The sequence below is a fragment of the Crocodylus porosus genome, unplaced genomic scaffold (genome assembly GCF_001723895.1).
Source record: "Crocodylus porosus isolate Cpor-Errol unplaced genomic scaffold, CroPor_comp1, whole genome shotgun sequence".
Taxonomy (NCBI): domain Eukaryota; kingdom Metazoa; phylum Chordata; order Crocodylia; family Crocodylidae; genus Crocodylus; species Crocodylus porosus.
This window is the reverse complement of record NW_017728926.1, coordinates 14,908,680-14,933,692: the sequence shown is the minus strand read 5'-3', so window position 1 is coordinate 14,933,692 and position 25,013 is coordinate 14,908,680. Positions and strand designations below refer to the sequence as shown.

General features: G+C 50.5%; 1 protein-coding gene across 1 annotated transcript in view; it reads left to right on the top strand.

Annotated features, from left to right (window-relative positions):
- The window catches only part of TMEM88B (transmembrane protein 88B), a 35,437-nt gene extending 13,300 nt beyond the window's left edge, over positions 1 to 22,137 (top strand). The window contains exon 2 of the mRNA XM_019541571.1: positions 20,329 to 22,137. Within this exon, the coding sequence (XP_019397116.1) occupies positions 20,329 to 20,598 (270 nt within the window). The 3' untranslated portion in view covers positions 20,599 to 22,137. The remainder of the gene's footprint in view (positions 1 to 20,328) is intronic.
- The last annotated feature ends 2,876 nt before the right edge of the window (positions 22,138 to 25,013 follow it).

Sequence of the window (25,013 nt, the reverse complement as noted above, 5' to 3'; positions counted from 1 at the left end):
CGGACTAGATGATCTACTCAGGTCCCTTCCGACCCTAGAAACTATGAAACTATGAATGCTGAATGCAGTGGATAAATCACCTTTCATAACTGATTATACACTCTTCCTGTTAATACAGCTCAGGATACCAACAGGGTTTGGTTTTTTTTATTGTGGGTTTGGGGGTTTTTTGGGGTTTTTTTGCAACAATAGTACACTTCTTACTCATCTTCAGCTTCTGGTCTGCTGTAATCCCAGGTCTCTTTTTGTATCACTGCAGCTTTGCAGTGGTACCGTTTTTCATGCCATTCTTGGCTCTTTTTAATTGATCCAGTTGTGTTCCAAGCATTAATACTGTGGCCTTGTTCTCTGATGCCTGGCACCTTTATGCACACATCAGCACCTGTGTAAAGTGATGTAACATGGCTGCAAAGTGCTTCCAAGTCAGAATAAGGGGGTCTTACCCCCAACACTTAATGCTGATGGAAGTGACTGCAGTAGGTACAGAGTAATGGAGCATCAGGCCCAGTTTGTGTGAGGTGTTGTCTGCATCAACCTGCTAACGAGGTCCTTCTTCCATAATGCATCGTGACACCACTCCTGCAAAGTATTTGTAACCGATCCCCAGTGGTTGTAGGCCAGGAGTGAGAGCCAGGACAGATGGCAGTGACTTTAAAGCAGCTCTTAGCAGCCACTCGCAGAAATTAGGGGATTGTTTCTAAAGCTTCATGGGAGGTTTAAAGACTGTCCTTGTGAATCTGCTCCAAGTTGATAGAGGTTGATAGGCTGAGTGTCCCAAGTTTTTTTAGGGATGGAGAACACTCTTCCAGGATAGACCACACAGAGAAGTTCACTAGCTTAATTCATCTCACCTTCACCAGTAAGGAAAGGGTATTTAAATGAATAATATGAATTAAGGGTATTTACTGAATGCTACAGTCTCTTAAGCTATTTGCATGTTAACCAGATAAAAGAACCCAAGAAAACAGGACCTACTTTGTTATGTCATGGCTTCATGAAGTGAAAATCAGAGGCCAAATGTGAGCATCCAGATGCAGCGTGGATGTCTGCATATGGCGGGTGATGTGTCAGGACAGGACCAGCAGTAGGGACAAATTGGGTAAGCACCTGCTTCGGAGACTCATGCTCCTTGGAGCACCTAAGTGTCCATGACATGGTTCCATCAGTGCAGGGGCCACTGGCACATGGCTGGACCTGATCTTCCTTATGGGAGCAAGATCATTGTGGTGGTGCTTTCTATGGAAGTCACGTGGATTGAGAGAGATGAGGAGTTTGGGATCTTTGCCCTCAGGGGTAAAGGAGGGTACGCAATGAAAAGAGAAAGCCATGGAGAGAAGAATTTGCTCATGAGCTGCACATTAATAGCTGGCAGTTAGTGCTGATTGGAATAGGAGCCACTCCAGCATCTGAGGCGAGGCCACGAGGGTTTGAAATAATGAGATACAAGCACCTTCCTCTATTGCTGCCTCAGCTGTATGTAATAAAAGCAGAACATGCTGAATTCATTATAAGACTTCTGCTTCTCCTTTTCCAAATTATCTGCATAAAACAGTTTCTCCATCTTGGTGGCTTCTTGTAGAAATTTGTTCCTGCCATCTGTTTTGCTCCTAGCTTTGCTTCCTAATGTAAGGACTTGTAAATCTTAAAGGCAGTTAAAATCAAGCAGGTTGTCAGTGGCCTTCCTGAAATTTCTATTCACGCTTTACCCACAGCTGTAGAGTCTTAATAGGGAGAGAGCAGAGCCTTTGAAAGAAATGTCTGATGCCTTTTTATTCAGTGCTAATCTATGTGCTCACATCTATTTCCTCACCAGAGAAGATAGAGCTGTATAACTTGTGGACCTGTGTCAGGAAGAGTCCTCTAGAGTCTCTTATTCTGTCCATGGGATTGTAAATAAGGGATCTTTTTTTAATGGACTGAATGGTAATTCAAGGACCAAAAGTAGAAATAATGAAATGGCACTTGCTTAGCACAGACGGCTGTCTAGGAAAGGTAGAGCAAAAAGCCACACTTAAATCAGCACTTTGTACCAGGTGTTCAGTTGGACAATTTTGCGCAGAAGGCATCCTGTCAAGATCAGACTTATATGTCTGATGGGTAAATGGATGCACAGTGAGCTAGTTACCCTCATTTATAACTAGCAGTGTCTGGGAGCTCAGACAGGAAGGTAAAGCTATCTGTCTGCTGGGTGTCTGGGCCACTCCGTTGGTCCAGCCATAGATGGGCTGTGTCTAAAGTCCATCTCTAGAGCCCTGGGAAGGTTCAGATTCTGATTTCAAAGTCAAAGTGCAGAACTGAGACTTGGTGTTGTCCGTATTGAAGATAGCTTTGATTTTACAGCTCCAAGCATCTGGTTTGGAGGCTTCTCTAAAAAGAACTGGGGTCAGACGCATGGATCTGGCAGATCAGCTGCAAAACAAGACTGAGGAGCTTCCCCTGCCATGCCATGGGTAGCTGCCTTGTTGTGAAGCATTCAGCTATTCTGTGAGCAAATGGCAGCCCTGGACAGTATCACACCCCCGGCTGCAGTATTGCACTTATAGTAAAATCCCTGGCTGGATATGCCTGTAGTGCCAGTAAGAGCATTTTAGTTCCCCAGCTGTTCCCCTGGGGTGAGGGCCACTGGGAGGGCTCCTTTGAACAGAAACTATCTGAGGTTTGGCTCTTTGGGCTGAAAGTTTCACAACATGCCATTTCCATCTACTGCGCCTTCCCAGAAGGGGGTGTACTGCTCCTGATGCCAGTAACAAGGTTATTTTAGGAGCCAACTTGCCCAAAGAAGACTAGAAAGAAGCAGGGACCAGACAGCTGGGGAGGAAAACAATGCAAACCTAGAATCAAGGTGAGAGCAGCAGACTCAGAGCCGGGTGTCACTGTCGCAGCCACAGGCTGAGCCTAAGCATATGAAAGCTGAGATGCTGTCTCCAGCACTGCACCCCACTTCAGGTCATCCTGGCTAAATAGGCTCCATGAAGCCAGGAGATGACCCCTGCCCCAAAGAGCTGGCAGGCTAAGTAAAAGGCAAGAGACAACAGGCAGAAACAGATGGAGAACTGGGGGGCACAAGGGACAGCATCAGTCGGCGATCTCAGCACTAACACCATGGCCAAGCCAGAGGTTGAAGGAGGCATCTGAAGGATTATGGTTTAGTTTATGGGAAGCTTCTCCTCAGCAGTCCGGAAGATGTTGTGCAGGAGATGGTGGCTGACATTATGGGCTGATCAGAGATGGGAGTCGACTTCTTCACTGTGGGCAGGAGCTGGTCTGCCAGGAAAGACCAAGGATGTAAAGAGAAGCATCTTTTGTGTGATGTAAAGGGGAAAAGGAGAGCTGGCAGAGGTATGCAAGAACAGGGTGATGTGGACAGAGCAATGTACTAGGGACACGACAGTTGCAGTCACATTGTGGATGGATGGGGACCAGCACGGCAAGGTTGCATTTGCCAGGGCAGAGAGCAGGGTGATGTGCTGATAGACAGGTTTCATAGTTTCTAGGGTCAGAAGGGACCTGAACAGATCATCACGTCTGACCCCCAACTGGTGATGAGAGCCCAAAGGAGAGCTTAGGTGTGTCGATGGATAGGGCAGGCCATGACTTTGAGATGCAGAATGAGTCTGTGAGGCTTAGACACAGCCTGGATGTGGGGACCCAGCAAAGGGGGCAAGACCAAATGATGCTTAGGTTGCAGGCCTGAGTGATGGGCGGGGGGGAGGGTGTTGTCCAACGGAGGAAGGGAAAAGGTAACAGAGAGAGCTGGGGGGCTTCTTTTATAGAGCCTGGGATGGCAGAAAAGGGTGAGACTGATTTTGGGGCAGGTCCCCAGCTGATGTAAAGCAGCATCACTCCCTTGGTTTCTCTGAGGCTATGGGAGTTTACATCTGTGGGAGACTGGCCCCACCCTTTGGAAAAGGCTGAGTGCCATTATTGATTGATGCGTTTGCTTTGAACCACCATCCCAGTCCCTGGAGCTGAAGTGCCCCCAGGAACTGCTGCTCTTGCTGGGCTTTCACATCATGGCTTCAGCTTTTGATCCAGCCAGGGAGCAATTAGCACACATAATGTTGATCTGAAAGCCCTGAAAGAATCATGAAGTGGCTTCAGATGCTCTCAGTCCTTTCCCTTTCTGAAGTCATGCAGGGAACAAACAACAAGGCACTTGCCATTATGAAAGGCTCTCCCACTGTCTGGAGTGAGAGCGATAGGACTGATGGCAGGGTGCAGAGATGGATTGGGAGAGAGCTTTAATGAGATGGCTTTGCACTCAAGGGTTCCTCCATTCTTAGAGGTCGAAGGGGGCGGGGAGCCATGGACAGGAGCCCTCCGTTCTCATCCCCTCTGCTTTAAAGGGCAGAAGTGAAAGGAACTGAAACTAAAAGCTGGCATGAGCTTGCACACTGCTTGGGAAATCCTGAGCATCTGGAGTAGTTATTGCAAGAAACAAATGAAGTCCAACGTCCCAGCGAGAAGGGTGGGCCGGGTACATTTCAGAGCAAATGAAATACTCTGGAGCATCTCACAGGAAACCGAGAAGGTGTGATGATGTGGCCTTGGTTGTTGGTGCCTTCCAGCAACGGAGAGGGCATTTGCAAAAGGAAGGGGTATGGGCAATGCCAGGGAGGTGGCATCTATGGCATGTCATGTTTCTCCCTTTTGTGAACGGCAGGCAGGTGCTTCATGTGGTGCCCACCCAGGCCGCATCAGCCACAGCTAGGGGCAAACCTGCGGCCTCTCTTTTATTGGGCCTCCACAACTAGAGTTGAAAGACCTGTTTAAGCAAGGCTTATCCACTGCTACACGGCCCAGCCACCACTAGAGGGAAACAAGCCACCACCTCTGGGGGCATGGCTGACACCAACTTTGCTAAGAACCAAACCAGAATGAACCAAAGCAAAGACTCTAGGAGAGAGCACAGCGGTGTCGCCCTCTGTAGCACTCTGCGCTGAGCACAAAATGGCTGCCTGTCTCCATACACCGTAACACATACTACTCAGACACTGGCTTGCAACAGCTTCTGCCTAAAAGCACCATAGGGTGGCTTGGTGAGGAGTTCGGGTGCTTCTGAATCTCAGAAAGAGAAACAAATATTCAGTACGTGGGCTTGGCCTTGCTGCATCACTCTCAACAAGATCTTGCACGAATTTGAACTTTCTCCCAAGCTAGTAACAGATGGGGACACGTGGTTCTCTCGAGTATATTAGCATTTCAGCTTCTGTGTTATTAATCCCAGGCTGTGTCATAAACTGTTGACTCTGAAGTCTTGCTGAAGCAATAAAAGTCGGCATCTGTTCCTTCAGCACTGCTTAAAATGAGACACCAAGCTCTGTGCGGCCAGTGCTCAGAAACAAAAGCAAGATATGTGCAGGATGCATCGTGCGCACGTGGAGGAAGATGCAAAGAAAGCATCCTACATAGAGATGGCCACAAGCCAGAATCAAGTACCAGAAAGCCCAAGGAGATTGGGAGGCTTGGGGTGAGCCAAACTGCCATCCCCCAACCCTCCCTCTTTTGGGGCACTTACTTGGATGAATTAAACGTGCTTCTTGGTCTGTTTGGTAACCCAGACCTTGCCAGCGCTGCATCACACCTCGCTCAAGGAGCTGCAGTGTGCTACCAAGGTCCCTTCTGTATTTCTGCCAGGGGCTTTGGAGCATCACAAAGAATCCACCCCGGATTCAGCCTCTTCCGGGAAGCTTCAAGTGCTTCATATGCATCAGTGATGGACACCAATGGGAACAAATAACAGTGGGTTTTGGGTGTTCACCCCAGCGTCCATATGCCACTTTCTCTAGCATCCAGAAAGGAGCAAGGGAGGGAAGGACAGGAGACTGAGCCTGCCACTTTGCCCAAGAAACTCTAGGTGAGGGAACAGCCACAGCAACTAAGACAACAGAGCCCCAAAATATAGTGCTCCCAGGCCTAATGGACTCGCCACCTTCTGACCATGGCAGTGCTGATATTTCTTGGGAGAGATCTGGAAGTCCAAAGACTTAGGGCTTTAGCTTCTTTGTGAAACCTTCTGGCAGGGCTGAACACAGTCACTGCAGCTGCTCAAAGACTGTCTACTTCAGAACTGAAGCCCTGGCTATGCCAGAGTTTCTCCCTCTTGTGGTTTTCCAAAAAAAAAAAAAATCAGGACTCAGCTTTATGCTAATGTGGAATGAAAACAGCCTTTGCAAATGGGAAATGTCTTGTGCAATGGCATTCTTGCATGACGACAAGCTCTATTTCCTTCAGTCTTTGTCAAGCACAGTGGAAAGATAGGGGGTCCCTGGAGGAACTGAGTCTTGGAAGTATTTGATAGTTTGCTTTATCAGCACCTAAGAAAAGGAGTCCAAAGCTTGTCCAAGGTGCTGTAGCTTACTGATAGCCCCTTATTTAGCAGTGAGGTGAGCACTGAAAGCTGCCCTTGCTGCCACTTCTGCTTCTACAAGGCTTGTGGGTGGTAAAACCTTCCCAAAAGCATTTTGTGAGTTTGTTCTTCATCTGCACAGCCACATACAAAAACTGCATATCCAAGCCCAGCATCCTTGGCCAGGGGATGAGAAATGGCGATGAAGGAGCCCAGCTGGAAGCTGCTGGAGTTAAAACTCTTGTGAAAGGGGACCTGCTTTTGTCTAGGATCCAGGCTTGGGCCTAGATTCCCCGGTGATTTCTCTCCTGAAGAGCCTTCACTTTTGCTGATTATTTTGCCAATAAAACAAGCACCCCCAGTGACTTTGTGTACTGGCGACCAATACCCACACACCTGTGGGTCCTTAAATTAGTAGGGATGGACAGAGCACAAAAGCACCTTGCAGGACATACAAGCAGCAAACAGCCAGACATTGTTGTTCTGTATTCAAACCAATGAACTCTGGAGGTGACCTGCTACAACAGGTGTCATGGGAGGAAAGAGAGAATCAGATCCATCAGCTGGGAACCCCGGGAAGTGAAAGCAAATAGTCTTCTGGTTCCTTTCAAAATAGTTTGGGGTTTTGATGGCTTAAAGCATTTGGTTGGAAGCCTTAATGGATTGCAAGCCACTTTATAAGAACAACTCCAGGAGGTGAAAGAGTGCGACCCAGAGCTGGAGATCACAGCCCTTAGGAGAGGAACACAGGTCTGACAGCTTATGAACAAGATGCCAGTTAGATTCATGGCTTAGATCAGACTTTGAGAGGTTGAAACATGTGTGAACACGGTGTTTCTAGTCCCACTAAGAGAGGCCTTTATCAAGGACCTGGTATGGAACGGATGGTCAAGCTGACGCAGCCAGCTAACTAGCCCAGCGGGCCTGCTGAGTTACTTGTCAGAGCTCCTGAAGGGGTTGGGTTGTCAGTTATTAAAGTAGGAACATAATTAGCCCAAGGCTCTGTGTGCTGGGGGATTGCCTTGTTAAACCCACGCTGGTGGATCCCAGCTAGGCTTGTTCCCACACAGGCACTTATTGTGTCCTTTGGGTGTTTGTTTTTGGACCCTCCAGTTCGGACCCTCCAGCAAATTGTTCCAGGAAGCAATCAGAAACCCCGGCCAGTCCCCTTCCCAGACCTAAAAACCTTTGGCTTATTCTGATATCTTTAACGAACTTCTTTTTTCATCTGTTTTACCCCATTCCAGAAGTTCCTGTCCCACACACATCACTACAGTACCTGAATGCCTTGTTGCTCCTGGTCTCCTATTTTCCTGGCTGCTGCTGCACGTCTTGAGTCTAGGTGGAAACAGCTCAAAGTGTTCATAAGAGAAGTGTTTCCCTTGGCATTTTTCTATCTGCCTTCGGTGCTCCAAGCAACACTGCAGACTTAAGGGTGCCCTCCATCCAATTCTACAAGGCCAGCGAGCTCCTAACAGCGCCCAAACCTAGCCTTTCTCTGAACTCACACCCTGATCCTTGTCGGGTTCATGCCCCCCTCTCTGCTTGTTGCAACTCCTGCAGTTTGCTTGTCAATTAGGTCCGTTTATGGGGCCAGAGCCGTCCAGTAATAACCCAGAGATGATGTTTCTGACCTAGAAGCAGGGCTGCCAATGTCACATGTCCTAATTAGATCACTAGCTTTTCTCTTGCACTCAGGGCTTGGGAAATTACCCCTCCTCTTTCAGTTTTTAATTCAATGCAGGGTGCACTCTGCCCTGTTTTCTCTTGTTTTACTGAGGCTTTGCTGAGGCCAGTGTCCGGGCTGCTCTTCCTCTGCTCTTCTCATTAGCTTTATTCTTTTGACAGCATCTCTGAGAGGCATCCGCTTGGCAGGAGTTGTGAAAATAAACTGCCTCAGAAGGCAAGGCAGAGCAAGCGGTAATTGGGCATGCAGGAAAGCAGCTGCCTGTGCGACTGAGCGTGGATCTGCACTACAGGATCTGCCATGTTGGTCACCAGGTATCAAGTCATCAGTGGTCCAGCCTCTCCTGCTGCAGTGGGCAAGCCTGCCAGCTTTTGGTTGGAGGGGCCGTCTTCCACTTTGTCTTTGTTATTGCCCATCCTTCCTGCTCCCTGTCAGCTTCTGACTACACCCTTGTGTGATAAGAGCTGGGAAGCCTGGGAGGTGACAGCAGGCATCCCACTAGCTCCCTTCAAAACAGTGGTGGGTTTTAGTGGCCTCAAGCTTCTTGTGAAAGTTTCCATGGCTTCAGGACTAGGAGATAAAAGATAGGGTGCAGCCCAGGTGAGGACAGAGGTCACCGGTGTGTGCAAGAGCAAAAAAGGAGTGGAGAGCAAGGCCCAGTTAGATCCATTGCTTAGAGACGCCAGTACAGGGGGATAGCGCATGAAAATTACCTCCAGACCCTTCGAACAAGTCTTTCTTTATGGAGATATCTCACCCAGATAGCTATGAAGCCAAGAGTCATGTTGAGTGCTATTCATAAATGGATTAGGTTGTCCATTATTTGATGAATCATTTGGGATGGAAAAAGAAGGGGTGGGGGGTGGGGGTTGGAACTGTTCACTTGTTTCACTCTTATCCAAACATAACTTGGGGGCTTTTCCTTTGGGAGCTTTGTCTTTCAAGTATTGACCTGCAGTTAAAGGAAAAAAGAAAAGATTTTAAAGAGGGTGAAATACCCTGAAAACAAACAGAAATGTTTCTCTTGGGGGTGAATGAAACTGTTCTTGCTGCTCTGAAATGCAGCGTTTGGAGCTTTTAATTTGGGTGAAAACTTGGAACGTTTTCTGTTTTTGCTCAATCTGAATTTTTCCTTCCCGATTTTTGGTGTTCAGCCACTGCTTCGAAACATCTGTCGGATTCCCTGCTGTACTTGAAATAACCCTGCTGACATCAGTTCAGGAAGGGGCTACTTGGGCTGAGTAGTGAGTTCAGGATCTGTGCTTCTGTATTCCACAGAGACATAGCAAGCGTTTGGATAGCTTCATCCTGATCGCAAGCAAGAGTTAGCTCGGGAGTCCAGGCATATAGCCCAGTGTCTTCTGCCTCCTTACCAGCTAGTTGCCTTGGAGAGATAATGTGATTTGCAAAGCAGCATCCTCTTCTGTCTGCCCAGAGGCTAATGTTGTTGTCTTGTTGCTGCAGAGGCCAAAGCTCAGTTCAGACAGGGGCACTAATATCATTCTCAGTATCAATTATTATTATTGCATTTACTATTAGGCTTCAGGTTTTACCCTTTCACACACCAGTTCTGCAGTCCCCACAGGCAAAGCTGGCACTTGGCTTTATTGTGGCTGCTGCTGCCTGCAGATAGAGAGGAGCTGGGGTGGAGCGGGTTATCATAGCAATGTGGGATGTGGGGGAAATATTGCATGCAGAAACCTTGGCCTTTGCACGGGCAAAAATGACCTTCCGGGTCAGTCAGAGGCTGCCATCCAAGCACCAGCCTTGGCTGGGACCTCTGGAAAGGGCTTCTTTAGTGATGGGCTTGTTTAACCTTAACCCATGTCTGGTCTGACTAGTCCTCCTCTCTCCTCTCCTCTCCTCTGTGATGGCTGGAGCCAGCAAATGTAAGAACATCATGCAGCTCCTATGCTTTCTCACCAGCTGGACTGTCCCTCTATCATCCACCCGTAGGAAGGGACAGCCTATACCAGCAGGACCCCAGGAGCACAGCAGAGACCGGCTGTCATCCAGAGAATCCCAGTTCTTTTCCTGTTGCCCTGGGGGCAGTGAGCCAGGGGCCCAGGGCAATTGTTGCCAGTTCTCACCTGGCACTTGTACAGCTCTGGGCAGGGTTAGCTCTGCACACAAATACCTGGGTGGCAAAATGTTCCTGGAGATGGCGTGACTGGCCTCGCTGGTTGAGAGGATGCAGCTTAAGGGTGTTCACAGATTCAGAGACGGTAAGGGGCTGGAAGGGACCTCGGAAGATCATCGGGTCCAGCCCCCCTGCACCAGGAAGGAAAGACAACTGGAGCCAGGGGACCCCAGTGAGGTGACTGTCCAGTCTCCTCTTGAAGATTTCCAGGGTAGGTGATCGCACCACCTCTGGAGGGAGCTTATTCCACAGTCTGGAGACTCTGACGGTGAAGAAGTTTTTCCTAATGTTGAGCCTGAAACGGCCTTCCAGGAGTTTGTGACCATTACTTCTGGTTTTCCCCAAGGGTGCCCTGGTGAATAGTTGTTTGCCGAGCCCTTGATATATTCCCCTGATGTAGCAGTAAGCTGTCACCAAGTCCCCTCTCAGCCTTTTCTTTTTCAGGCTGAAGAGTCTAGGTCCCTCAGCCTTTCCTTGTACAGCTTACCGTATAAGACTCTGATCATACGGGTGGCTCTTCTCTGGACTTTTTCAAGCTTTATCACGTCCTTGTTGAAGTGTGGCACCCAGAACTGGACTCAGTACTCCAGCTGCGGGCTCACCAATGCCGAGTAAAGCATGAGAATCACTTCCTCGGTTTTGCTGGAGATGCATTGACTGATGCACGCCAGGGTATTGTTTACCCTGCTGGCTACAGCGTCGCACAGCCAACTCATATTCATACTGTGGTCTATTATTACCCCCAGGTCCCTTTCATTTGTGATTCTGGTCAGTTTGGTGCCCCTAAGCCTGTAAGTGTGTTGGGAGATGATCATCCCCAGGGGAAGCACTTTACATTTCTCAACGTTGAACTTCATCTGGTTCTGATCCGCCCAACCTGCCCGCCTGTCTAGGTCCACCTGTAACTGCAGCCTGTCTTCAAGCATGGCCATGCCTCCCCATAACTTGTCATCTGTGAACTTGGCCAGTGAGCTCTTCACTCCCACATCCAAATCATTGATAAAGACGTTGAAAAGCACTGGATCATGCACAGACCCCTGAGGGACACCACTGTCCACCTCTCACCAGGACGACACAGATCCGTTCATTAGGACTCTCTGGGTCCTAACCAGCTTCCTACCCACCTGAGTGTTGAGCAGTTTATCCCGCAATCCTCCAATTTTCCCATGCATGGGATACCAGATTAAAGGCCTTTTGGAAGTCTAGGTATACAATGTTGACCTCCCCTCTCTTATCCAGGTGGTGAGTTACCTGATCGTAAAAGATGAAGTTGGTAAGACAGGACCTGCCCGGGACAAAGAGGGTGGTGGGGAAGAGGGGGCCTGAGAAGGTGGGGACCAGAGGCCCACAGAGGATCAGTTTGGGGACATATGTCCTGCATTCAGTTTCTTTTTACTGTCTTGCTGAATTTGCTCCTCTTCATGGTCTCCTGGCCTCAGCCAGAGCTCTGCTGCTCACACAGCCAGCACCCACAACCCCCTCTTCTCATCCAGTTCTGGTTCCCCGTGCAGGGCCCTGCAGATGCCCCTCACCTGACACCCCGTACTCTGTGGTTCCAGCCCGGGTTGCCCCTACCCGCCCTGCCCAGGTGTTAGCATCCTATTCTGCAGCACCCTCTCCTATTTGGGTGCGGGGTATCCCACACAGCAAAGCAGTCCCGCTATGCCCGTGTCCCCAGGGAACCAAGCCAGTGCCTCTCATGCCTTGCATTAGCCTTCTCTGTTCTCTCTAGTCTCCCAACTACATAGCACAGCCCTACCAGAGCCCTTGCTTCTGACCTGGGACCTCTCCTGTGATGGGTCGTGTGAGCACGGGCTCAAAGCTGTCATTGCAACGTGCAGCTACACAGTTTACGAGTCTCTAAGATGTTCTCACCAGGACTGGGGTGAACATGGCAGCTTCCCAGCCTGTGCTGTGACCCACGAGGAAGAGTCTGAAAGCAGCTCACTTGCAGCAGCGGGCTGTGGTGCTGAGCTGCTTTGCTCTTCGGTGCTCTCAGCTGCAGGGGATCTCTTACGTACAGCAGGAAGCCCTGTTTACACCTCCCCTGCCCCTTTCCTATACAGAGAATTCAGAACAGCTTGGAATTAATAGAGAAACATTAAAAGGCAATTTCTATTAGGCCTCCAGACCCCAGGCAGAATCAGCTGAAGCCCATTTCCTAGCAGGAGTGAGCTAATAATAATTTACATATTCATCATGTACATTCAAATGAGCTAATCAGACTTGACTTGAGCTGTGAAGACAACCCGGAACTAGTACATTATGTCTTCTAATGAGGGTGTTTTCTGGGGAAAGGAATGAAAATATCAAGAGGAGAAAAAAATCACGGTGCAATGGAGATGTTATTACGTTCTTCAGTGCAGAAGGATTGGCCGATGGGTCAGAGCTGTTTCCCATCCACACTGGCTACAACCTCGCTGTACATCCCAGATGCTTCATGTGACCTCATGATGCTGCAAAAATGTGGGGAGTGGTTATACTGCTGTTGTGCTGTGGACCCGGTTCGGGATCTGTTCCTAGCAGAGTCATGTATCTCAGGCCAAATCTGGAGAATCAGTCCCAAACTCTATTGATGGAGCAGAGCTCAATCATTCAGGTCTGTGTGGTGTTACCATCAGGAAGTCTTTTCCCTCCCAGACTCTTCAGCCTGGGGCTTCAAATACTCCCAGTTCCACGGCAGGCATCCTATATCAGACAACCCTGGAGGGCTTGGAGTTCAGATGCCCCCTAGTCTCACTTGCCCCTAGCCAAAAGGCCAAAGAAGAAAGCTAGAGGGAAAGCCCGAGAGCAAACCCTCATCACCATAAATTGTGTAGCCAAGATCCTTGCATTTGGAGGCATTTGTAGATGGGAACCTACCACAAGGATAGGTTAGTGCAGCCCAGTAACATGTATGCGTGTGAAGGGCTCGTGAGGCCAGGATTTGTGTCACTGTAGTTCCTTGTGTTGAGTGCAGCTCAGGCAGGAGGGAGGGCAGTCAGTGGTTTGGATAAAAGACCATACAGGAATCTCTGGGTCCTGCTGCAAGTATCAAAGGTGACCCATCAAAGGGGCATGTGTCCACATGTGGTGTGGTCTTGGAAGACCCGAGGGCACTTCTATAGGAAGAGGAGAGTTAGCTCCATTGCCCAAATGCCTGGTGATGGGCAATATGATAAAAACCCTGGGCAAAGGCATTATGAAATGCCCTAACTCTTATACCGCTTGCCTCTGATTCCCACCTTTGTCCTCCATGGGACTGGAAGGGAAGCATCTAAGCCCACAGGCCCAGCCCCCTGCTGTCACAGACACCCGGTTCACATAATCCCCTTCATAAACCGTCCCAGCTCTTTCATGAAAGGGGTTACAGCATTTGGCTCCCACTGCTCCTGTGGGAGGCTGTTCCAGCACCTCGTGGCTCTGATGGTTAGAAACCTTCATCTGATTTCCAGCCTAACATTATTTGTAGCCACTTTGCATCAATTTGTTCTTGTGCCAACACGGTCCTGCTGCCTACATAGCTCTGGTCCGTTGTCCCAGCACTGATGGACAACTGTTCTGCTTCACAGGTGGCTACCTTCTAGTGGTGGGTGAGCGGATGCCCTCCCATAGCTCTTATTTCTGCTTGCAAAGCATGTTTGAATCCTTGGGGAGGAAAAACACATTGGAATTGCCCCACAATTGTATTTGAATTGAGGAGCACCTCTTGCTACTGCAGTCTCGTTCCACCATGGCACTGAAGGCGCCTGTTTTAAACCCCAATTCTCCAGGGCAGGGACTATCCCAATTCCTGGTGCTGTAGCTGCAGAGAGAAGCCGGGGAAGCAGATGGTGCATGCAATGCCCAAACCAAGCAAAGAAAAAGGTTCCTGGTTCGTAGGAGGCTTCCTGTCTCTGTATTTATTTAATCTCCAGGCTGCTGGCCAAGCCTGAGTTATTGCCCAAAGGCTGTGACACTTGTTGGATTAGAGGTTTAATTAGACCATTATGTGCATGTCCCCTGCTTGCACTTCTTCTGGCCTGACTACTGCTAAAGCAAAGTGATAGTTTTTTGGCCAGCTGACAACTCAGCTCATTGTACATGGCCCCTGGGACAGGGGGCCATGTGGGTGAGTTTGATCACAATCCAGCTCTTTTAGGAAAAGTTTCTAGGCTACAAAGCTCCCCTACCAGCCACTGCCAGCACAATTAACCTGCAAGTAGAGGGAAGTCTACAGTGTCACTTAAGACTTGACCTAAAGTCTGCTGAAGCCAAGATGTTCACCTTGGGCAAGTCACTTAATTTCTGTGCCTCGGTTCCCACTAGGCAGTCCAACTTTTCTCCCATCCCCTGCTTGCCTTGTCTATTTAGATTTCCTAAGCATTATTTCCTGGGCCATCACAGCTACAGCATCACTCCAACATTATTTAGTTTATAAACTCTGATTCAGGGATGCTCACTCCTTATGCGTGTGTATAGCCCCCAGCCCAACGGGGCCTTCCTCTCAGCCGGGACTACTCAGTGCTGCTGTGAGGCTAGCTACATTGCTGTCCACGGTCTGTGACTCTGAAGAAGACATCACAGTCTGGGGCTCTCAATCCAGCATTTGGTGGATCTAAATTCATGTTGGTGGCAAAGACGCGTTTGCCTCCCAGAAGAAATTCTTGGCCTTAACCAAAAAATAGTAACCCTTTTCCTTCACCAGTGCCCTCTCCTACTGCCATATAGATGGGGCATTGAAAGACTGTCAGTGCCTGGGTGATAGGCCTTCAGGATCTCATCATGCCCCCAGTATGAACATTATACCCAAGGATACCCAGTCATTGTACCTATTATACATCTGCTAATGAAGGAGATGTTGAGCCATGCTTTGTTCCCAGTGCAATCTCTGTAAAGCGAGCCTAAGCTCTGGTTTGCGATGAAATGAGAGATCATCTCTGGATCTTTTATCATAATTGTTTTGCAATGAATCAAATATAATGAAGCCACCCCCTCCCTTTGTGTAGGACATACAGAAGAGGCAGTTGGGCAGAGGATGGGCATATTGGAAGTAGTACCATTGCCAAGTGGTATTCTGCCTAAATTGAGCCAATGCAGAGATATCACGGGCTATGTCGACCCACAGAGTTCACTCAAGAGCTCACCACTCAAGTGTGAGTATGTGAGTTGGCCTGGCCAGGGTGAGAGCAAAGCCATATCGATTGTGGTCACTCAGCTATGTCCACATGGACAATATTGTCAATCATGTGAGACTCTAGACTGCCTGGGGCCATACCCCATAGTACCTGCACTGCTCTGAACCAGGCGGAGACTTGTCCTGCATGGTATTTCAGTAGTATGCTGTTGAGCATCTACACCAGTGCCTGGTAGAACAGGCAGGCGATTGGGAAGTCACCAGTGGATGGGGTGCGGTAGTACAGAGACGGAGCCCAGGGCCCTCCTGTTTCTTGGGAAATGTTGCAAAATTATCATTTTGATTCAGTTTGGAGAAAAATCAGATTTTTTTCTTTAAATGAAGTTTCCCGCAAACTGAAAACTGCTTTCCCGCCAGCCCTGGGTGCAGACAGATTGGTGGGCACTTTACAGTGCAGGATTGCGACGATGACTATTTCCCTGCTCCTTTATCTGGCATTGCTTTGTGTAAATATTATTGCACAATAGTCTGTTCCTGTTTAAAACATCCCAGTAGTGAGCTGGATCCCAGCCACACACATGCAGATGGAGAGGGAGGCTGTCTTTCTGGCAGGCCGCGGTACAAAAGCGTTGGTGCCCTTTTGCAGTCCTCCAGCTTGGAAGGGAGGGGAAGGGAGGGCAGGCTGCACGTATGGAGAACTCTTTTTTCTCTGTGCCAAGGATCAAGCAGCAATGAAGACAAGATGCTGAATGACAAGCCAGCTTGGCAGGAGAACCCCTGCTCTCCAGAAGAGACTTGATTCTGGCTTCAAAACAAGGAGGCTACTGAGTTTAGGGAGGTTGCTTGGGTCTAGCAGGGATAAACTAGCAGGGAAAACACTTGGTGGTGGTGATATCCGGGAAGGAAGCTGATGAGGTTTTCTATAAACAGTCATTCAAAGGGTGGAAGGAAAAGCTGCATCCTTCTCCCCAGTTCTGGACCCTCCTTACAGATGAGGGAAGAAGTTGCTGTTTGCATTTTGTTTCTCCTCGCAATGGCTACAGCTTGAATCGGGGCAGTTTTATTTGATGTCAGGTTTATGGCCTGCGCAAAAAGAGCAGGTGAATGTGTTAGTTCTTGAAACAAAGGGCTTTCCCTCCCCTTAATAAACATACAAGCGCAGTTTGTCCAAAGCCTATCAGTTCCCCAATTCTCCTGTCTTGAAAGATGGCCAGTTTTCACCTTAAGATGCATCCAGGCCAGGTCTGAGTAATAAGAAGCAGTGAGAGGCATAGATTGTTTTTTAACGTGTTTTAACATGACAGTCTGACGTGAGCAGGGGACGTTAGGATATAGGCCTGCTTTTCCAAACTGCGAACTCTCGGAGCATTTGGTTAATGCCTTTTGGCCCATGTCTTACTGTAAACTTTGGAACTTGGTCTCAAGAGACATGCTCTGAGCTTAAAAGTCCCCACCTCATGCCCATTAATGGGGTGACTGGTTGCAACTCCTTTGAGAACAAGGCCTTCTATTGACTCTGTGTCCGGCTGTGCTGTGTCCTGCACCCCTTGCTCTGTCTCCCCAAAGCCAGACCTTAAGGAGAGCACTTGTGTTTGGAAGCAACTGTGTTGATCCATCTGGGAATTAGGGAGTCAGAGAGACTTACCGGCCGTGCTGGTGAAAGACACCATATCTATTGGCTGTGAAAACCGCCGTCTCTTCTCCAGCACAAGAGATGCTGGAACAGGCGGTCACTTCAGCATTAAGCAAGGCCCCTGGGGCTGGAGCGCAGTGGCCTTTCAGGGGGAATGCAGCCCCAGCAAGGAGGCATGGACGCTGCATCGAAGGCACCAGGCGGCTTGTGAAACGGTTCAGAACTTGTGACCTTTTGGAGAGCTGGTGGCTGGGGCACCGGCTGGTTTCTAATTTCTTGCTTGGCTGGGTCCAAAACCTGCTCTCCAGCGGCTGCTGCTTTGGAGCTGGGGTGGGGAGGGGGACAGAGAGCGGGGCTGTGTCTGTGAGCTCTGTCAACAGCAATCAAGGGCCCTTGCCATCATCCCTGGCAGCCATCCTCTGAAAATGCCCTTTCTCTCCTCCGTCCCCAGCCTCCGCTCTATTAATTCCGCGTTAATTATACGAGAAGGTCATCAGCTACCGGGGCCAAGATGAAAGCTGTAAAATGAGCCGTTCAGCTCGGCGTGTTGAGGCAGGAGGTGGGGACAAGAGTCAGGGATGCTGTGGGTTTGCATGCTGAGGAAAATGAATTCTCCGAGAGATTTAGAGAGGTCAGTAATGCAGAGGGTGAAGAAAGGGCTGTGTACGAAGCCCAACTTTCCAGCGAGACCTGCGCGTTGGGACCGTGAGGAAAGAGCCAGTCCGGAGGCAGGTTCATCTGAAAGCCTTCTTCAGAGGGGAATAGGGAAGGCTCTGGCTCCCTTTGGATTGCCTGAGCTTTCTTTTTATTTTAGTTTAAGCTTGTTGGGGGTGTTGTGCTTGCAAAGCTGTCGCCTGGCTCAGTTACTGGGGTGAACTGCCACCGCACTGAAGAGGAGGGGAAGGATTTATCGGCCCGCAGTGTAGCTTTTAATTCCAATTCTAATTAGCGTTTGCATTGCACGTCGTGTTTCTCAAAGCAATCGAAGCACGTTCGCTCCAAGGCCCCCTGGGCGGTATGTAAATTGAACAAGCCCTGAGGTCAGTGGTGTTTTGACAGGGACGAATTGCTCCAATCTTGGGTTAGCAATAGCGCTTCCTGAGCAGTCCTAGAGAAGCGTCTCTCACCCCCAGCTAGCCATCAGCCCTGCACTAATGCTGCGCTCAGCGTGGATCCAACCTCCTCTTCACGCAGATGTGTGCCTTATACAGGCAGAGGACTGGAGGAGCCCTCTGGTCACCGAGCCCAGTCCTCTGCAGTCCCAAGTTAGGTCTTTCCTAAAGCCTGAATTGAATGTGTGCTCTGTCCCACAGCACAGCCACAAAGCACCTAATACAAGCAAGAAAGTGCCAAATGAGCACTTGAGCAGATGAGACAAGGGCACTGCTGGTGCCTTGGCTTTTGCAATGGCAGGGAATTAGGCTGAGAGGATCCACAGTCCACCCTAGCACACGGGGAGGAAGACCCCAGTGGTATTTACCAGCCTGACCCCACACCTGACGATGGGTCTGAGCTTGAGTGAGACATGGCAGCCTAGTGCCAGAGAGGATTTTCAGTAGCTGTTGTGGGCTGGCTGGTGTCAGCATGTAGCCAGCCTGCTTGGGGACCCCTCCGGGAATGCTGCTTTTCTTCCCCCGCTGTGAAATTGCCGTGCCCAAGCAGTGACCTTTTTCACATATAAAAGACAAGAGCGTAGGTTCAGGCTTTTTGCTTTTAGGGGAAGGAAAAGCAACAGCAAGAAGTAACCAAAGTCTCCCATAGAGAGGGAGAGAGCACACAGAACATAGACCCCTCTGTACCCCCCTGCAACAGCTTTGAGAACAAAGTGGCCCCTTACACGATTGTTCCCTTTCCAGGCCATGTGGGCTGAGTTGGTAAAAACTTGTCCATCCGTCACTTAAACTGCACATCTCCTGTGACTTGATGGTGTTTGTTTAAGGACACGAGAGATAAGGAAAGACGATGGGACACTGAGCCAGCCCGTTGCTCTCAGCTCCAGCGGGGCCATTAGATAGATGTTCCTGTTCGTATATAAGTACAAACATGAGTTCCTCTTTGTACACAAAGTCAAGGGCTTCTGGCTCTAAGATGTCAGGCCTCAAGACGGGATTGTGAGCGCAGATTGGAGGTACAAACTAGCTCTTCCCATAGGTGCAAGGAGTCTGCCAGCTGGGCTCTTCCTTTGCACGGATAGTTGAGAGAACTGTGCATAGACAAGGCAGCAGCAGCTGGACATTGAGCTAACACGTTTCATTTCCTTCCCTGTATTTCATATATTGCTCCTAACACTGCGTGGTGCAAATACAGTGTCTTTCTTTTACCTGCTGATTGCTTCTGCTGGACACCATCAAAGCAAGAGGAGTTGTGTCTGAATAGAGAAAGCAGGAGAAGCCTGTATCAGGTGCTTGAACAGAAACATCTGGACTTGGAACCTCAGTTGTGATGTGGATGGGTATTAAGTTAGGGCTTGGAGACTAACAATGGGGTTCATATTGTGCTGGGCTCTGCGTGTTTATGCCATGGGACTCATAGTAGAGATGATATCTTTTATGAGACCAACAAGATTTTTGCAAAAAAATGTTCTTGAATTACCCCATGGGAGACACTCCTGGCCTGGAGGATCTTACAGATGGGTGGGAAGAGATTGGGTGGAAAGCAAGGGTGCAATGCGTGAGCAGCAGGCTGAGATCTGCGGTGACTCAGACTCACCCAGAAAGCCTGTGTCAAAGCTGGGACTAAAACATAAAGAGCTCCTGAGCACCAGGCTACAGCCATCACTTCAGACCTACCTTTTCCAACAAGGAGAAGATCTGGCTGCACATTATTTAGTTTGCTCTAATTGTCAGTGTGCTCGTACCACCCACATCACTGCAGCAAATATTACACTATATTATTACGGGTGACTCAATATAATTATCAGTTCCCACTCTGCTGTCTGTCGGCAGGGCCCCTGCCTTGCAGCGATGGCAGATTAATGAAAAGCCCGATCAAATAGGGACTGGGAGCCTCACGTGGCAGCCTGGCCTTGCCTTGGAAAAGTGGAGGGCTGGTCCCAGGGGCTTGGCATTGAGGTTATAACCTCTTTGGGTGGGTCTGGACAGCAGGTAGCTCCGTGGGCCCTGGTTGCAGCAAGGGGCAGTAGGTGCTGCTCTGATACAGATCTGTTGGACCCCTGCTGCCCTCATGGGAGGAGGGATCTTCCTGGTCTCTGTTACACACAAAGCACAGAGTTGCTGTTTCCTGATTCCCATGCTTCTGAGCATCCTTTTGTCAACTTCTGTCTTGTTCATCACGGGGGCACTGGGCTTGTACCTGGACACTTGTGTGGCTCTCGCTCTGCTCTGGGCTTTCACGCAGCCTCCAGCCTGGCTGCTTTCCCCTGCTGGCTTCTGACATGCTTTGCCCTTTCTCCCTTCTCCGTCAGGTGCTGCACTCCGATGCCTACTACTGCAAAACCATCCTGGACGACAACAGCTCCTCCGCCCTCATCATCCTCGGCTTCGTCATCATGTCCCCGCTTATCGTGGTGGCCATGGCCATTTACTGCAGCCTGGCTCGGCACCTCCGCCTCTTCATGTGCTTCCAGCCCTACTCCAGGGCCGTGTACAAGGGGGTGAAGTGGCGGTGGTACGAGGAGGGCGGGCTCTGCGGCTGTGCCAGGGAGTGGAACACCCAAGTGAAGGCCTGGGTCTGAGCTCACCGCACCGGTGCCCCTGTCCCGCCCGACGCACCAAGCACCCCAGCCACGCACCCGAAGTTACCACCTGAGCCCTCATAGGCGGAGGCTCTCGGCATGCCGAAAGGCCAGAACATAGGCAGCTCCATAGTAACCCCTTCCCTGTAGCTGTGTCTGCACCTGGAAGCATTAGCAGGGCTCTTCCTGCCGTGGTGGAAAAGCACAAAGGAGAGGCATTGTCCAGGGCTCCCTTACATGGGACTAGTCGCGTCCAAAGTGATCCTGAAGAGCCAGGGCTCACTTAACAGCAAGCAGAAATGTGGATTCTCCATCCAGTGAGGCAGATGGACATGGCCAGACTCTGCGGCTCCTGTTGGGGTGGCCTGTTTTGCCTCGCGTTGGGTCCCTCTGAGTCTTGATCTGGACTGAGCTGTGGTGGGAAGGGCTGCTGACTGCACTGCAGGCCTTGGAGAAAGCAAACGGGGCCCCCAGGTAAAACCAAGCCAGTCAGGAGTCCATCAAGGCTTCCCCACCCTAGACCCCCCTGTGGCTGCCAAGCCTCTGGCCCCCTCCCAAGGTACCTGTGAATCTGCGCCTATATGACACCCAGGAGCTACTACATTGCTGCACACTCAGTGTCTGCCCTGCTTTGCCAAGCTGCTTCCTTCGCTGTATGTCATGGTGAATACATCCCTTTTAGTCTTAACAGGGGCCAAGTGGCTTGGGGGCTTCCCCGCCACAGGCCTGTTCCCAAGCCTGATGTGTTGGTGGTGACTAGTGCAAGTTGATGGCCGCTTGATGGTCTGTTGGAGGATGGGGTGTGCCACCACATGCTGCTGTGGCACTGGCCCTCTCCGATCTGCTGTGTTCTCGGTCTGTGCCAACTGGCCGCAGAGATGGCACTGCCCCGTGCAGAGCACGCCGGCAGGGACGGTTGCCTTGCTGAGATCCATGACACACCTGCAGGCACGTGGGCGTGCTTCATCTCCAGAGCTCTCCAGCTTGCACCTTGCACCCTCCGGAAAGGCGCCATGCATTTGCATTGAGTGATACAACCTGGATCCCCTTGCCACACCTGACATGGTAGGACATGCAAAGGGGCCAATGCCCAGGTAAAGCCAACGAGACTCTTGGAGCTTTTGTAGACTTCAGCAGTGCCACTCAGTCCCCAGATGTAGTGAGCACATGTTTGTGTGCACACATGCGCATGGGGGGGGGGTTGGGGGGAGCATGTCAGCTTGGTGCATAATTCTGTATTTTCTGATCCGCCCCGGGCACCAGGGCACTCAAGTCACTGGGCTGGGAGGGTCCTTCTATGCTGCGTGACGTTGCTCACTGGAAGCCATGTATTCCCAGTCGCTGTTGTTCTTCTGTCTGTCAAACGTGACTCTGTCAAGTGCTGATGTATAAATAAAGCTCACATTGGGGTCCTGCTCGCAGGCCTCTCTTCATGCTGTCTGAGGAACAGCTATACAGATGGTTTCTGTGCGGTGCCCGTTGTAACGTGTCTGAGCTGTCAAGGCCCCTTGTATATTAAACAGCAATTTGTGTGTTTTCTCTCAGGCCTGGCTTTCATTCTTTGAGGGGCCCAAAGCCCTGCTCCCATCTCTGGACATGATGTGGGGGGGATTGTGGGGGTGGGAATGGCCAGTCTCATGGGAAACTCAGCGGGAAACTCAAACTCACTCCCAGGACATGTACGGTCAACAGACAGACATCAGCAGCCGCACGTGGCCTCGGTCGGGGTTGGGGGCATGGAAGGCAACCTGTAAAAAGGGTTGCAAAGGAGGAAGGGCACTGATGTGAATAGCTGGGATATCTGCAGCGAGAATAGGGACCGTTTGGAATGAATACGTGAAGGGAGCTGTTTCCAGCCCTGGGCCGATGGGGGCTAGAGATCATGTCACCCTGTATCTGCCAACTGCAGGGCTTCTGGCAGGCACACTGGGACAGCTGGTACCAGCCACCCTTGCAGCCACCCTCGTAGACGGTGCCCATGTCGGCTGCACTCCGGCAGCTCCCCCTCACCGAGTGACCACTCCAGTGATGCTTGCCCCTCACACCTGCATAGCAAAGCCGTAGCTCAATAAGGATTCACTCTGGCTCGGCTGCTTTCTGGTTTGTGCAGGGGCTCAAGGGATGGGCTAGGGGAGAAGCTGCTTGGACAGCAGAGGTGCGAGGGTCCCTGGCGTGTCCTGTGCTCCCGGCTCTGGCACAGGACTCGGATGAACCCGCAGCTGGGGGGGAGCGTTCTGCTTCTACCTTTGCTAGTGTGGATGTCCTTGCTTCCTCACTGCAGCGCCGAACTTCCTTGGCTGCCTGTGTTTCCCCTGCTGAATCATTCCAGGAGCCTTTTAAATGATCTGAGCCACCCCAGCCGTGCTGTAAAACCAAAGCCTAGGGAGACCGCTGCCATAATCCCCCCTGCCCTGCCTGGCACGGAGTCCCTTATCATCCCTGCTGACCCAGCTCCCAGTTTCCTTGCTGGAATCCCAAGGAGCTCGCACAGCAGAGCTCCCTGGGTCCTGTGCTTGCCCTAGCAGTCGTACCCCACTGTGAGGGCTGAGCTGTTAGCCCCTGCCCTCGGCCAGTGCCATCAGCAGAGATGGGCCAGGCTGGGCATTTGTCCCATCACAACACCTTGGAGTCACTTTGCAACCTACCCAGGTGGTGCCAGGAAGGCAGCAAGGACATGCCTGACCGTCTGCACCAGGGAAGGAGGGGCCTGCACATCCTCGCAGGCAGACACCAGGGTGGGTGGCTGGGGCTGAAAGCTGTAATTTTAAGCTCCAACATCGGGTGGGTGGTTCACGTCAGAGCACTCTGCCACTTCGGGCCCCAGCTGCAGCCTCCTATTGTTCTTCTGCTTCTTTTCTGGAGGCAGGCAGAGTCGGCCTGCCATTTAGGTAGCTAATCCCCACCTCCCTCTGCTCCCCACGCACTCGGGGGCATTGCAGGACATCTAGGGAGTGAAGTTAATTTACCTGTCTGCACCGCCTGATTCCTAGGGAGACTCAACCCCCTGCTGTTGCCCTGGGGGTGCAGGAGATGATATCTTTTATTAGACCAGCAAGATTTTTGCAAAAAAATGTCTTTAATGGCAAGCTTTCGGGCACAAACAGCCTTCATCAGGCATTGGAGAAAAGATTGTAAACGTCTTCCTGGGTAGAACTGAAAGTTCATATTTCATAGGATTTCACAGAGGAGGCAATAGATCGAAAACTCCTCTGGGCAGTCAGACATAAGAGTGACGCTGGAGTCTCTGGCCTCCCCATGGTAGGCACTCAGCTAAAGAGCTGCAGAAAGCCTTCTCTCCTTGTTGCTTGTAGATGGGCAGCCATGGAAATACCCCAGATGCTGGATACCCAGTCCTCTGCCCTGAGCCAGGATTTGGTCCATCACACTGGTCCCAGACCAGCATCCCCCTCAGGCTGCACGGCTGCACCCTGAAGGCTTCATATCACCTCTGTTCCTCAGCAGATGTCTCTCTGCTGCCCAGGTTGATTTATCTCCTTTCACTGGACATCTGGTGCCTGAAACTCCTCCATCACTTGTGCATGGATCAAGCATCCTTCATCTCCTAGCCCAGTGGTTTTCAGCCTTTTCTCATTTGCAGACCCCTAAAAAATTTCAAATGGAGGTGCAGACCTCTTTGGAAATTTCAAATGGAGGTGTGGGCCCCTTTGAATGGATCATAGTCATCTTTTAGGAACACTTAGACATAGTCCCAGGGGTTTGTGGACCACAGGTTGAAAACTACTGTCCTAGCCCATGTCTTGTTTAGTGTCCCTGTGGACTGATGCCAAATAGTTTTGCTCTACCCCAGAAGTGGCTACCTTTCAGAGATGGATCAGAGGATCTGACCCCAGGTGCGTAAGGGATACAGGACAGGACCAAGTGTTCAGGACATGTTTTCCAAATGCTTTTCAAGCCTATGGGAGCGTGGGTGCCGACTGAATCTTTCTCGTGACATTCGGCTGCACCACAGTCTGTTCAGGAAAGGGGAGAGCTCCTTGTTCAGAAAAAGGAGAGCAGATCAAGAGTGTCTGGGGGGGGGAGGAGGGGTGGAAAATTGCTTTAGGCTTGTTTCCTCAGAGCTAGAAACAGCCTGTCCTTTCATAATCAGATGTTTGTTCCAAAGCGCCCAGGATTCGCTATTATTACATTCTTAGCCGCTTTGCAACTACAGCAGGAGAAAGTTTCTTTCCTTTAACCCCTTGGCTACTGGTGGTTCTCCAGACAGCACAGTAAGCGTGGCGCACCAGGGCTGGAGAGATGCTGATTTTTATTTACGTGCATTATGGGGCACAGCAAGCACTGCATTAAGCCACTCTCATCCCGACCGATCTTCCACAATCCCGGGCAAAGCTGGGTTTCATGTAGCCCTGCCATTTGTATGCATTATCATGACCCTAGTGACGGAGCAGCTAAGT